The sequence below is a fragment of the Atta colombica genome, unplaced genomic scaffold, assembly GCF_001594045.1.
Source record: "Atta colombica isolate Treedump-2 unplaced genomic scaffold, Acol1.0 scaffold48, whole genome shotgun sequence".
NCBI lineage: Eukaryota > Metazoa > Arthropoda > Insecta > Hymenoptera > Formicidae > Atta > Atta colombica.
In genome coordinates this window covers 114433-129073 of record NW_017259537.1, presented here as the reverse complement: position 1 = coordinate 129073, position 14641 = coordinate 114433, and the positions used below count along the sequence as shown (strand labels likewise).

The 14641-nt window shown below is 33.1% G+C and overlaps 1 protein-coding gene and 1 long non-coding RNA gene across 2 annotated transcripts; one reads left to right on the top strand and one right to left on the bottom strand.

Moving 5' to 3' along the window:
* The first annotated feature begins 1957 nt into the window (after window positions 1-1957).
* Window positions 1958-11360, top strand: LOC108691619 (regulatory-associated protein of mTOR). Its single transcript, XM_018199461.1, has 22 exons — window positions 1958-2445; window positions 2559-2661; window positions 3413-3654; window positions 3735-3881; window positions 3968-4143; window positions 4265-4324; window positions 4394-4494; window positions 5217-5350; window positions 5489-5872; window positions 5968-6042; window positions 6141-6398; window positions 6778-6921; window positions 6994-7252; window positions 7593-7738; window positions 7924-8021; window positions 8106-8208; window positions 8411-8565; window positions 8684-8854; window positions 8966-9210; window positions 9406-9570; window positions 10166-10448; window positions 10633-11360. Exons 1-22 carry the CDS (start codon window positions 2212-2214, stop codon window positions 10820-10822), a joined length of 3873 nt encoding a protein of 1290 aa, XP_018054950.1. The 5' UTR covers window positions 1958-2211; the 3' UTR covers window positions 10823-11360.
* On the bottom strand, window positions 9031-9946 carry LOC108691620. Its single transcript, XR_001931928.1, has 3 exons — window positions 9877-9946; window positions 9449-9531; window positions 9031-9112 (listed from the first exon to the last, which is right to left on the bottom strand). It is a non-coding gene; the product is annotated as an uncharacterized LOC108691620 (long non-coding RNA).
* Window positions 11361-14641: the final 3281 nt, after the last annotated feature.

Below are 14641 nucleotides of genomic sequence, written 5' to 3'. Positions count from 1 at the left end.
TCTGCTCTCATTTTTCAAAATTACATTGATCAAAATGTAACTGGAAATAAACAAAAGTACAAATTTATATTATTAAGTATGTTATCTTAAAAGCTTATTCGTATTATACGAGGACAAATCAATAAGTTCTTAGAAAATCTGTCAGAGGGCACTCGCAGTGTCACATTTTTTACAAGTAGCATCTCTCAGCTGATTATTGTCAAATTTTGAACAGAATTCATCGTTTCATTTTTGAAGACGATAAAGCGAACGATCTTTGCAAAATGGAAAAAATGAGTTTCATGCAGTAATCACACATCTACATATGAAAGGTTTAACGTCGAAAGAAATCAAAACTGAATTGAATAATGTTCATACACATGCACCAGCGTTTGCGATTATATACAATTGGATGGGAATGAATTTAAACTTGGTTGTACATCCACATGTGATGCACGTTCGGGACGTCTAATTGAGGCTGCTACGCCAGAAAGCATCGATAAAATCCACGATATTGTTTTGACTGATCGATGAGTGAAAGTGCGCGAGCTTGTTGAGGCCACATAGCATAATGATTTCAATTTTACACGAACAATTGAATATGAAAAAGCTATCGGCAAGATGAGTGCCGTGTTTGCTCATTGTGGACCATAAGTGACCGTGTGACGATTTCAAAACAATGTTTGGACATGTTTCAACGTAATCCAGATGAATTTCTATGTTGATTCATTATTGTGGACGAAACATGGATCCATTACTTCACACCCGAGACGAAGGAACAGTCAAAACAATCGACTTCATCGGGTGAACTAACTCTGAAGAAGACGAAGACCGTAAAGTCGGTCGGAAAGGTGATGGCCACAGTTTTTTGGGATGCACACGGTATAATTCATATCGATTACCTTCCGTCGAAGCAAACGATCAATGGCGATTACTACGCAGTCTTATTGGACCATTTCAATAACATTTTAAAGAAAAAACATCCCCAAGTTCGCGAAGAAGAAAGTGCTCTTTCATCAAGACAATGCACAGGTTCACACAGCACCGAGGCCAAATTCAACGAATTCTGCTTTTGCTTTCTCATCCAGCATATTCGCTAGATTTAGCCCTCTGTGACTATTTCCTGTTTTCAAACCTGAAGAAATAATTTGGAGGAAAGAGATTCATTATCAGAAAATAGCTCATTGCCGAAACAGAGGCTTATTTTGAAGGGTTGGACAAATCATATTATTCGGACGGTTTGAAAAAATTGGAGAATCGTTGGAGCAAGTGTATCGTGCTGAGAGGAGACTATGTTGAAAAATAAAAATGAATCGATCAAAAAAAATGTGTTTTATTATATTTTTTAAAAATTTATTGATTTGCCCTCGTATATATTACGTACATATATATATAAGACACTTAAATAAATAATGAAGATAAAAATCTCATCATTCTAATCTGAACTAAGCTCACATACAGCAGATAATTGAGTTATTTTAAAATTTCTTAAATTTTCTTTCCATTTGGGTTTTAAATTATTATTCTTCGGAAAACCACTAATAAGAAGCCCTTGATCATCCATCTGGTTGAACATCCAGATATACAACACTTATACTATTTTCGCAAATAGAAGTCGCATTTAATGATACATATAAAAATATATCATTTAAAACAGTTTCACGCGACTATCCGTAAAAACAATGGCGGAACCAATCAGAAATTGTTACAGCCTTTGCGTTTCTCTGATATTCTATCCTGACGCTGGTAGTTTCTCTGGCTGTTGCCTATTTCTGCCAGTAATTCTGCCAGTCTCTTATAATTATAAGTTTTCAGTACTGGCAGCAAATATTGGAACACCTCCTCGGAGTTTCTAGTTTATTTTCTAGGGACATTTTTATAAGAGGGATGAACTTTCTCATTTCATTTATATCATGGCTGATGCGAAGCGAAATAGAGCAAAATAGAGTTCATAGCGACAATTGGCGAGCATAGATGGCACAGATGGGAGGAAGATGGAAAGAATAACATGGCGACTTGTGCGGTAAATTCAGTAAAAAATAGGGGTAGTCGCGCCCTGTCGAGGTGCTTTTACGCCGTGATTGCACGGTGAATGTTGCGCGCACCGTGCATACAATTCGAGGAAACTCGGTGCTTGGTTGCACTGTGCAGTCGCCGTGACGGGTGACGTCGAGGAGAACGCTGGAGAACGCGTCCTTCGCACGTGTTCGCTGAGTGCAACGCGATTACGTGATGTCGGTCAGTTACGCTAGGATGAAGTCGTGCCACGAGGCGTCGTCACCAACGTCATCAATATCGCCAATGTCGTCGTCGTCGACGACGACACCGACGGCGAGTAACGCATTGTCCAGGCGTGCCGGCGATGAGGAAGATTGGCAAATGCAGTTGGCCTTTTGCAAGTCTCGACACAACGCCACGATCGAATATGTCAATTGTATCAGTCAGACTTGGCGAATGAAGGAGCGGGTACGTGTACCGAATACTGCTCGATATATTCACGATCGTAAACGTATTAACATATGACTGGGGATAATTATGTCCACGAGAGAGCACGACTGAATATGTTTTTGTTTTATTAGATGAAGACAGTGAGTGTCGCTCTGGTGTTATGCCTGAATGTTGGCGTTGATCCCCCGGATATTGTCAAGACACAACCTTGCGCCCGTCTCGAATGCTGGATAGGTAGCTAAATTGGATGCCTCCCTAGTTTATTTACACTCTTTCCTCCCTATCGTTATGTAATTGCGATTTTGAGGTTAGGCGAGTCAAGCATGCCAAATGATTCAGTCTACTGATCATGGCATACCGGACATACGCCAATGCTTCTGCAAGCATCCACTAGATTGGGATATCGTTCGTATTGAGCAATCTTTTTTCATTTTGTCAAAATTAATAATAAATAACAGATTAAACAATTTTTTTTTATGTCTAACTAATAAGGAAAAAAGTAGTAGTAAATGATATAATAAAAATTAGAAAGAATCAAGTATTATGTAGCGGCATATAGAAATAGATTTATAAAAAAACATTTAAATTTGATATTTTACTTATAATTTAAAATGTACTGAGGCTAACGTGTAATGTAATTATTATACAATAATATTTCTATAATAAACACATTATAATATGTGATATAAAATAGAAACATACCTATGTATGTAAAAAGCTTTATCTATTTATGTACAAAACATAGAATAAGGCATAGAATAATAATTTTTTTCTTCCTTTTCTTTCCTTATAAATATATTTGTAAAATTAACAATTAAGATACAGATAACTGATATCAAACAATATATAATATAACCATAAATTAATTATGAAATATATATTATATATATTATAAATTAATTATGAAACAAACATACTTTTCCATGTTTAGAATTCTAAGATAATTTGGATATATGTAAAGTTGTCAAAATTGATATCTTTCTAGATCCTTTGTCGGTGAGTCCTCAAAAAGCTCTTGAAACTATAGGTTCAAATTTGCAAAAACAATATGAACGATGGCAGCCAAGAGCTCGCTACAAACAAAGTTTAGATCCAACTGTAGAGGAAGTTAAAAAATTATGTACATCTTTAAGGCGAAATGCCAAAGAAGAAAGAGTTTTGTTTCATTATAATGGTCATGGAGTACCCAAACCTACTACTAATGGTGAAATATGGGTATTTAATAGGGTTAGTATAGATTCGAAATGAATGAATTTATGTTCATTACATATGATATCATGTAATATTAACAATTGTTTGCTTTTTAGACATATACACAATACATTCCATTGTCGGTATATGACTTGCAGACTTGGATGGGTGCACCTAGTATTTATGTATATGATTGTTCCAATGCCGGTATTATAGTAGAATCTTTTCAACAATTTGCTGACCAACATGAAAAGGAGTATGAGGTAAAATAATATATAAATTTTCTTAAAGATTCTAAATATTAATAAAGCATGTGAATGTAATTATTCAATAAGATTGTGCTTCACAGATGGAAAAACAGCAAAATCGTGCGACTGGGGTGACATGTCCTGCAGCACCATGTTATAAGAATTGTATCCAATTAGCGGCATGTGCGGCTAATCAAATTTTACCTATGAATCCAAATCTACCTGCAGATATATTTACATCATGCCTTACTACACCCATAAAAATTGCAATACGCTGGTAAGAACGTTTGACGTAAGCAAAAAATGTCTATGTATTCAATATATTTATATTTTCTATAAATATATACATATATATATATGTATAAATATATATATAATACATATTTTTTCTTTTATAGGTTTGCCATGCAGCCTACATCCAAATTGATTCCCAATATATCGCTTGATCTTATTGACAAGTAATATATCAAATTATTAAATTTCGTCGTTCTATAATCTTTATATATGCATGCATGTACATGTTTTAGAATTCCTGGACAATTGACTGATAGAAGAACGATGCTAGGCGAACTTAATTGGATATTTACCGCCATTACCGACACGATAGCATGGAATACCTTACCAAGAGGTAAAAGATTTGAGCTACAACAGGGTTGTTAGCGGTCAGGGAAATCAAGAAAAACCAGGAAAAGTCAGTGAAATTAAAAAGTGATCAGGGAGAACCGGGAAAAGTCAGAGAAATTATTATCAAGGAATTTATTAACTTAAAATAAAATAAAATTGCTGTGAAATTTTAGTTTTTAAACTTCTTTAAAAATTATGAAACAATTTTTTAAATTTTTTAAAGAAGAATGCAAACATTTTTTTATTTTTAATTTTGCAATGAGCAATTTGCAGAAAACCATTAACATTGTTAAAAAGAAAAAAAATTTAACTTTGCAAAAGTCAAAATATGTATGTATTAATGATGAATATTTCATAATTTATTTCTAATTGAAATTAATTAAAATAATAATTAGAACGTACAGTATTTTAATAAAATGATTAATGCCTGTATTAGTTAGGCCTCATATTTAAGGAAGCTTGAAATATAAAGTCTAATTATGAATATGGACAAAAATCTCAATAAACAATGTGCAAAACAAAAAAAAAGATACATGTATATCCGCCGTTTTCTATAATTTATTTGTTTTTTAACTCGTCACGCATCATATGTTTCGCTTCAAAAAGTGATCGGAAAAATTGGGAAAAGTCAGGGAAATTTTTTTTTCTTTTTTGCTAACAATCCTGTAAAAGTTTCATCGACGCAAAATAAAAATATAATTATAATAATTATAAAAATGTATATAGATTTGTTTCAAAGGTTATTTAGACAAGATCTATTAGTTGCCAGTCTGTTCAGAAATTTCTTGTTAGCTGAGAGGATACTTCGTTCTTACGATTGTACGCCAGTTTCTTCCCCGAAATTGCCGCCGACTTATCAGGTAAAAAAAAATTGATTTATTATAATATATATCTATACAAAGAAATTTCTTTACTAAAACTTTGTTTATGTGTGCCAAACTTTTTGATCATTCTTTGCTCTTAAATATATAGAAAGCAAAATCTTCCCATTTTTTTAGCACCGTATGTGGCAAGCTTGGGATATGGCGCTTGACCTATGCTTGGCACAATTGCCAATGGTTTTGGAAAATGAAGATCGATACGTGCATTCATCATTTTTTGAAGATCAACTCACAGCTTTTCAAGTATGGCTTAATTTAGGATCAAAAAATCGTAGTCCACCTGAACAACTTCCAATTGTCCTCCAAGTGCTATTGAGTCAAGTTCACAGACTAAGAGCGTTAGAGCTGTTAGGGCGTTTTCTTGATCTCGGTCCGTGGGCTGTGAATCTAGCACTTAGCGTCGGCATCTTTCCATATGTTTTAAAATTATTGCAAAGCAACGCCAGAGAACTTCGACCGCTGCTCGTTTTTATATGGGCAAAAATTCTAGCGGTAGACAATGTGAGTTCTACACTTGCGCTTATTATCCATATAATATTATACTGTTATACTTTATATATATAAATTCTAATTTTAGATATGATTCTGAATTGCAGACTTGCCAAGCAGATCTTGTACGCGATGGTGGTCATAAATATTTCTTGTCTGTGCTGCAGGATACTTCTATCCCGGTAGTTTATATGTTATGTTTAATTTTATCCCCGAACCACACTTGAATTATAATGGCTAAAGTTTCTCGTAACGAAAGTATGTTTGATAATTATTTCAGAGTGAACACAGGACATTAGCCGCGTTTGTGTTGGCCAGTATCGTAAACGATTACCGGCCGGGTCAAGTGGCTACAAATCAAGGCAGTCTCGTTTCAATATGCTTAGAACAATTAGGAGATACAAATTCTTTGTTACGGCAATGGCTTTGCTTGTGCTTAGCGCGACTTTGGCATAATTTCGATAAAGCAAGATGGTGTGGCGTCAGGGACATTGCTCATGAAAAATTGTTTACCTTATTAAAGGATCCTGTTCCAGAGGTTATTTGACTTGTTTATATATACATAAACAATTAGTTCACTATATATGTAGTTCACTATATATACAAGCGCGCGCGCGCGCGCACGCGCACACACACACACTCACACACACTCACACGCGCGTGCGCGCGCACAGATATTTGCAAATTACTGAATTAAACGCGTGTAAGAAATTTTATTTTATAACGCCATTTTACAAAGCAAGAAAGGAATTTATATATATATATTTTTTTTAATTTTTAATATGAATTTAATATGAATTTAATATGAATTTATGATTGTGATAAAGAAGGAACAGAAAGCTTATGACACATCTTTATTATAGCGTAATATATCATAAACATTAATTCCTAAAATTTTAAGGAAATGTTTGATACAGGTTCGGGCAGCTAGCGTGTATGCATTGGGCACATTTATAAACAGCGTTACAACCAGAAGCGAGCACGCGAATAATATCGATCAAATTATCGCTATGACACTTATTAATACAGTTTCTCACGATATGTGTCCATTAGTTAGAAAAGTAAGTTAGATTGTGATTTGGAATTGGTAAACATTGGCAAATTGCTGACAAATTATGAAATTGTCTATGCAGGAATTAGTTGTGGCTCTACAATGGATGGTACTACATTTTGAAAATTCCTTCGTTACACTAGCCATGGCCGAGGAGAATAGTCGAAAGGATCTTGTTGTAGAAACTTTATCCCCATTCAGCGGTATGAGACGCATTAGCTCGCGCGATAGATTGAAAATGTTGTCACCCAATAATACATACACCATAGATACGACCGATGGATTTGGATCACAGGATCGCATCAAAAGAGTATCATCTTCATCGTCTATTAGCAGTCTAGGTAAGGAATGCCGAGAGATTTTTGGGAAAAATATCAAGTCAATTAATACCTTCTGTCTGAACACTGAATCGAATAGTTACTTGTATTGATTCTTTCGTGTGTCAGGTAATAATTGGGAGTTCGTGAGGAAACCTTGCGAGTCACTTGGTAATAATGATTAAAAGTTTCGTTGCATGCATTATACAGTTTATGCTTTTTATTTTTGCAATTGTGCAATTTTCACCGATAAAGTGCTTTTTGCATAGGCTTTGTATAATAGCAATATTTTTTCTTTTTTCATTCAAATAACTTTACGATAGCACGACATTTTATATGAATTTTATGAAATTGTTTATCGCAGGTCACAGTTCTCTTGGGAACTTACCGAGTCTTTCCTATGGTAGTGTGTATATGAAATTATGGCATGGATTGTGTAATCTCGACAATGATCCTCATCCAATAGTCGCTGCTATGTCTCAAAAAGTTACCAATCACATTCGTAATAAGGTATTAATATCTAAGGTGTATTTTAACATTTAAAGTTTAATTGTATAGTTTTGAATTGTATAGTTTAATTAATTGTATATTATTTTTTATTATTATTAATTAATTTTAATTTTATTATTATTATTAATTAATTGTATAGTTTAATTGTATTAATTATATATATTTTGTTATTTAAAAAATTTTAGGTGAAAGCATCTTCTACCCCTAAAGAGGTAATTGAAACAAAAATTTCCTCTTCATTATCTCTTCCGCCGTCTCCGTCAAATCGAACTGGTTATTTGAGGTCGGTTAAAATTTTTTTTTATACAAAAATTAATTTTATAATTTCAGTCTTATTGTAACAATTCCTTTTACATGCTTACTATAGTAAAGGGGAATCACCACCGGCTGTCAACTCTGGAACAGATTTGTTGCGTTCTTCGAGAGTTTTAACGCATGGTAGCCGTTCGAGAAAACCCATTCCTAATACAGTAAGAATCATTTGTTGATTTGTTTTTTTCTAATGTTAACTTTTTTAATGAATTCAAGTGATAACAAAATATTGGACAAATGTAAATTGTTTAAATTCTATTTTCCAATTTTATTTTTACAATAAATTAAAAAAATTATTTCATGTACTTAATAAAATATTGAAGGATTGGCCTATTTTATAATATCTTCTTATAATTTTAGATATCTGAAGAGGCAGACGAAGTACCCGGAGCTAAAACTCCATTGACTACCTCTCAATTTGTCGAATGGAGTTGCGCGCAGTTTGCTCAGCCGGTTAGTTTAGAAGACGAAATGGACGATGTAGAGAGCAGACCATATCTTGAACGAGAATGGCGGTAAGAACCATTTAAACTTTTATTCTCTAACGCTAGTTCTCTAATTTTAAAATAAATTCCCATTAAATTTTTGCTTTTATAATACGAAATATACATTATACATCGATTATGATCGCAGATTTATACGTAACGCAAGGCAAAAACAAGATGCAAAAGAGGAACAATTGCGTGCGTCACAAAATAAAATAGAATCGCAAGTGTATCATACGAGGTGTTCTCAATCACCTCAAGTTCTGGTTTTTCATCCATTTGAACCACATTTGGCCGTGGCATTGAAAGATTGTTTCGGGTATTTGATTTTCTCATCAATAACAAATATATGTTATTTAAAATACAATAGATAAGCATATAACATAAAGAGAAAGATTTTCTAATTAACACTTGTTAAAAATTGTTTCAGCATATGGGATTATCAAAATAGCACAAAGTTGACTTATTGTATGAGTTATGGAAACAAAGTAAAATCGCGCATCACAGCACTTGAATTCATCAACTCTCATGACTTAACTTTGCTGATGGCAGGTTCTGATGATGGTTCCGTACAAATCTGGAAGAATTATAGCGGTACGATAAGCCGTGATCCGATTCTACTTACAGCTTGGCAAGCATTGGCTGACGTGCAACCTGCAACCAAGACTTCTAGTGGTATGTTATAGAGAACACACATATTCGAGATTCTGTTATACATTTATTTCACCTATTGTAATCGCTATTTTAGATTTTAATAATTTAAATAATTTTTTACATCATTTTTCCTATATTGTGTACATTCTAAAAATAATCCTGTATATTTTTTCGTACTATACTATTAGTGAAGTATAATCAATAATATATTTGCAGTGACAGCGCGACTTGTTACAAAATGGGAACAAAAATCGCTTACTCTAGCAGTAACGGGCGACGTCCGCATTGTAAGACTCTGGGATGCAGAAACTGAATTGAAAAAGCAAGATATTCCAACAGGCGCTGATTGTTGTACCACATGCATCGACGTTGATGGCACAGGTTGTTTAAAAGAAAAATTTTTTTTCTTCGCTGTTAATAGTTTCTTAATAAAAAAATATACAATTCTCATTTAAATCCAATCACATTTAATTAGAACAGAACTTGTTTAACAAGTTTATCTCTCGTCTAACAGGAGATTCAAATATCAATTAATTGATAAACAAGATAGCAAGAGAGGAACAAAAAACTTTACAGTATAACATCTTAATGTTTAGTCAATTAATAAACAGAGATAAATTCTAGTATTTCATACAGAGACAGATTTGATTTTTTTTAAACTTATCAAACTAGAAAATTATCTAATACCTCGCAATTAACACAATCGGTACTAAGGTCCGTAGGAAAAAGGGGCGAGCAACAGCTGATGTTCTAACTTTAGACAGATGAGTAACTTCCGAAATAAGTGCCATCTCTATCGATTAGTTTAATGCAATTACTAACCGATCGATAATATAGTTTCATATATAGTTTCTCAACATTCGCGCATTACATTTTTTGGTTTATATATTACTATCATTTCTTGTTGCATCTTGTTGCATCTTGTTGCAATATGAAATGAACATCATGTTAAAATTTGTTCTGCAATATTTTATAGGTGCAATAATGGCACTTGGCTGCGGCGACGGATCGGTTCGACTTTTAGATCGGAGATTGCCTTCGACAGAAGCAAGAGTGATGACTTGGAGGGAACACACTGCTTGGGTGTCGGGTACATTTTTAAGGGAATCTGAGGGATCTGCACCGCAACTATTTACCGCATCTTCCACAGGTGACATAAAAATCTTTGATCTTAGGAAAAATTCCTCCGTGAGCACAATTCAAATAATACCGGGGATTGCGGCATTGACTGTGCACGAAATAGCTGATGTTTTCGCATGGTGAGTGCGATTAAATTTATCTTTTTAATATTAATAAATTTATAGCTAATCAAGCCATTAATATATATGTATAATTATTGTATATGTGTATTTTGTTAGCTGTAATTTCTTATATTGTTTTAATGATAATCTCCTATATTTTCTTTCTTGGATTAGAGAAAGATGAAAAAGATTTTTGTTTTAGTGGCACCACAAGTCATTGTATCAGCATTTACAACATATTGGGACAACATCTCAATACGCTGAAATTTCACGAAGGATTTATGGGTACACGCCTCAGTCCAGTAAGCTGTCTGAATTTTCATCCATATCGCGTAACTTTAGCGGCTGGTTTTGTGGACAGTACCTTCACGGTATACGAATCACGCAGGTGACTATTAGAGATGGAACTCGTGTAAGATTCTTGTAAGATTTTGTAAATTTATAAAAGCACCTGACGTTCTTTTTTGCGTGCGCCTTTGCGTATTGCAATATTCGATGAAATTAAAGTTTTTTGTTTCCGGTGTTTCCGCGAGAGAATCACAGAATAACTATCTTACGTCGACGATAAAGCCTCCATTTTTCCGCCATTTCTTTTCGTATATTGACGATCTGCCTGCTATTTCATGCAAAATATAGAGAAAGAACGTAGTTGTAGCTTTTGTGATAAAAATGAGAGTGGGAGGGAGGGTTAACCAAAGTATTTCGAGACGACCAAAGAATAAGTTACTATTCTCTTGTATAAATATCATATCAAAATAGTTATAGATTGACTATCTTATATGATTTTTACGCACAAAATAGTAATTGTAGATAGAACTTTGGTGTCCCGGGAAATGCCGATGCATAAAAATATATGTATTGTGATAAAAAGTTAATGCGAGTTTGTGTAATCAAGAAAAAGATTAATGTTTAACGAAAACTTTACGATCCATACAGTGAGAGATAATCTCAACTATTGTGCCATGTAATGTGCTACTTCAGAATTAAGCTGTTTCCATACAGATATTGATGTAACTAAGATATTTTAATTACAGAATCAATCATACTGTGGCTGTGTAAATACGGCTCGCATTATATGCATTTTTATAAATTATGTGAGTGACAATTGTTAGAATATACGTTTCGCTATTGTTTGTCGATTCGATATATAACATTAATTTCCATTTTTAAATATTATTTCTATTATCGTTATTTCTATTATTCCTGATCAATAAAATAATGTAATTCCGTTTCGAACAATTTTAATCATTACTGATATCGTACAAACTTTGCTTAAGTATGTAAGTATAATTTTGTAAGTAGCAAGATTTGACAAAATATATTTGTTACGTCTATACGTTTATTCAAATGGCAATATTAGATATAAACCGTACATGTGTGTGTGTATGTGTGTGTGTGTGTGTGTGTGTGTGTGTGTGTGCGCGTGTGTGTGCGTGTGCGCGTGTGTGCGCGTGTGTGCGCGTGTGCGCGTGTGTGTGCGTGTGTGTGCGTGTGTGTGCGTGTGTGTGCGTGTGTGCGTGTGTGTGTGTGTGTGCGTGTGTGTGTGTGTGCGCGTGCGTGCGTGCAATATTTATACATCGTGATATTCATCGATCTAAATGCATGTATATATATATATATACAATTGCAGAAATTTCCAAATACCATTTACAAAACTGAATAAGCACGAAAATACAATAATAGAGGGAGAGAACGGACATGATATTTTTTTATATAAATGTGCAACCTCTGATTTATTATTTATATAAATTATTTTACAAGCATTTTTAATTGTAAATGTTTAATCATGTACCCATTGTGGCTACAACGAAGCATCGTGTCGTTGGAATTTTTATTTCTCAAGAGTCATTAGCAAAGCACTTTAATCACGTTATATACGTCCTGTTAAGAATTACTTAGTAAAGTATTTAGCCATTGCCATAACCCCTCCCTACAGTACATACATGATGAAATTATTAGTGATCGCAGTCACGCAATTGTATTGATACACAAATAACAATGATGTATTTTAAACAATATGATTATTTGGTAATTATGTTATATAGTAATTTGTTCTGTTCCATCCATGGTAAGATTTTTTCAGCAGAAGAACGTATAATGTGCTGATATTCGTGAAGATAGAGAAAGCAATCTAGCTTCTTTACGGTGCGTAATATAATATATGAACAAGTTATCGCTAAGCTAGAAATACAGTAGAGCGCGTTGATGTTATACGAGCAAAAAATTGATTATATTATTGTAACGATAGACACATTGTAAATATACATAAAATAGGATATTCTCGTCGTAGAAAGAGAGAGAGAGAGAGAGAGATTTTAGAGAGAGAGAGAGAGAGAGAGAGAGAGAGAGAGAGAGAGAGAGAGAGAGAGAGAGAGAGTGCATAGATAGCTCTTGTATCTCTCTTTATATCACACGATAGAGTTTTGTTATTGACACGCTGCATCTAGTCTAATCTACCATATGCGATAAAGCGACGAGAATTGATGAATTTGCGTGCGATATTATAAGAGTTCTACCAATCGCAGATTTGTACAGATACATAGATGCAATACGTAGTGCCAGATGTACTTAATCGCTCATTGTCGATTATGGAAATCTACGAATCTGAGAATCATGCGTTTCTGTGTCTCTCTCTCTCTCTCTCTCTCTCTCTCTCTCTCCCCTCCCTCCCTCCCCCTCCCTCTCTCTCTTTTTCTTTTTATCAAAACAATTTGTTTTTCTGTATTTCACTGCTAACGAATTTGGGCGTTAATATTATCCATTGTGTATATCCATTTATTTCGATAGACGCTATCTATTTTTAGTACGTACCACTGTGCCTGTTAGATTAGTCATTCAACGTCGTTTTTGTCAATAGCACAATTTTTATTCTTCGTTATTTCACTTATTTCAATTCTCAATATTGCACTTGGACGAAACAATAAGATTGAATAAGAGAACATGAAGAGAATAAATCATACTTTAGTCGAAATTTAACATTTTAAATTAAATTTATATTGCTGCGGAATACTAGTATGGAAAGAACATATCTTAGCCGAAGAGCTTAAGTTAATAGCATTTTTCTTCTTAAAGAAAGTGAAAAATAAGAAAAATTGATTTAAAAATTTTGCTATAAAAGTTATGTGTGTGTAACGGCTTTAAATAAATTTTAAAGTTTAAACTTTCGTAAGAGGAAGAGGAAGAGATTGGATGTGAAGACGAGATTAGAGTGGCAATTGAAATTTTGATATATCAGAGATTACTAATGCATTGTAGCCAAATAAAATTTACATTAATTATTCTTTCATTACAAATTGTAAAAATTCAAATTGTTCATTCCAATCTCGTACCTATATATCTGCGTATGATCTTCTCTTAAATTTTAGTTATATTTCATGAATGACTTAAAAAGACACGGATTTGAGAATGTATGGGTGGATGGGATTTCAAATAATCAATAACAAAATTATGAAAAAATTACAGATGATTTGAAATCATTTAAAGGTAACCCTACACGGTCAATAATACTGAGCAGTAATACTGACAGTATGCATAAATCTTTTTAGTATTTTTACCATCTACACGTCGATCAGTATTATGGATAATATATTTCATTTTAATTTTACGTACAATATTTATTGCATTGTGATATACTGTGACATGGATCTTAATAATACTGGATGCTTGAGAATCAAAATCTAGATCAGTATCTTACATCCCATCTATCAATCGCAGATTTCTAATAATACATAGATGCAATACGTAGAGCCAGATGTACTTAATCGCTCATTGTCGATTATGGAAATCATGCATTTCTGTCTCTCTCTCTCTCTCTCAATCCAATAATCAATATTAACCACACACGATCAATATATTTGTTAATACTACAGTATTATTGATCATGTCATCTTAAAAGTAATATGACAAATCTGATTTACTATCTGAGTTGTAAGTTATTTTAATAAATAATAGTATTTTTTAAATCTTCTAATAAAAATGTATGGAAATGTATTATATAAAAGAAATGACACAAAAATCTCAACTTTTTAATATAAGTACATTATGTATTCAAAATTATTTATGTAAAGTTATATTGCGATGAATTAGTTGTTCAGTAAATAAACAAAATATTTATTTATTTTATATCTTTGTAACTAATCAGTGAATCGTGATGAAAATTTTAAGTTATTTTAAATATTTAAAGTACTTATAACAAAAATTAGATTTTTATT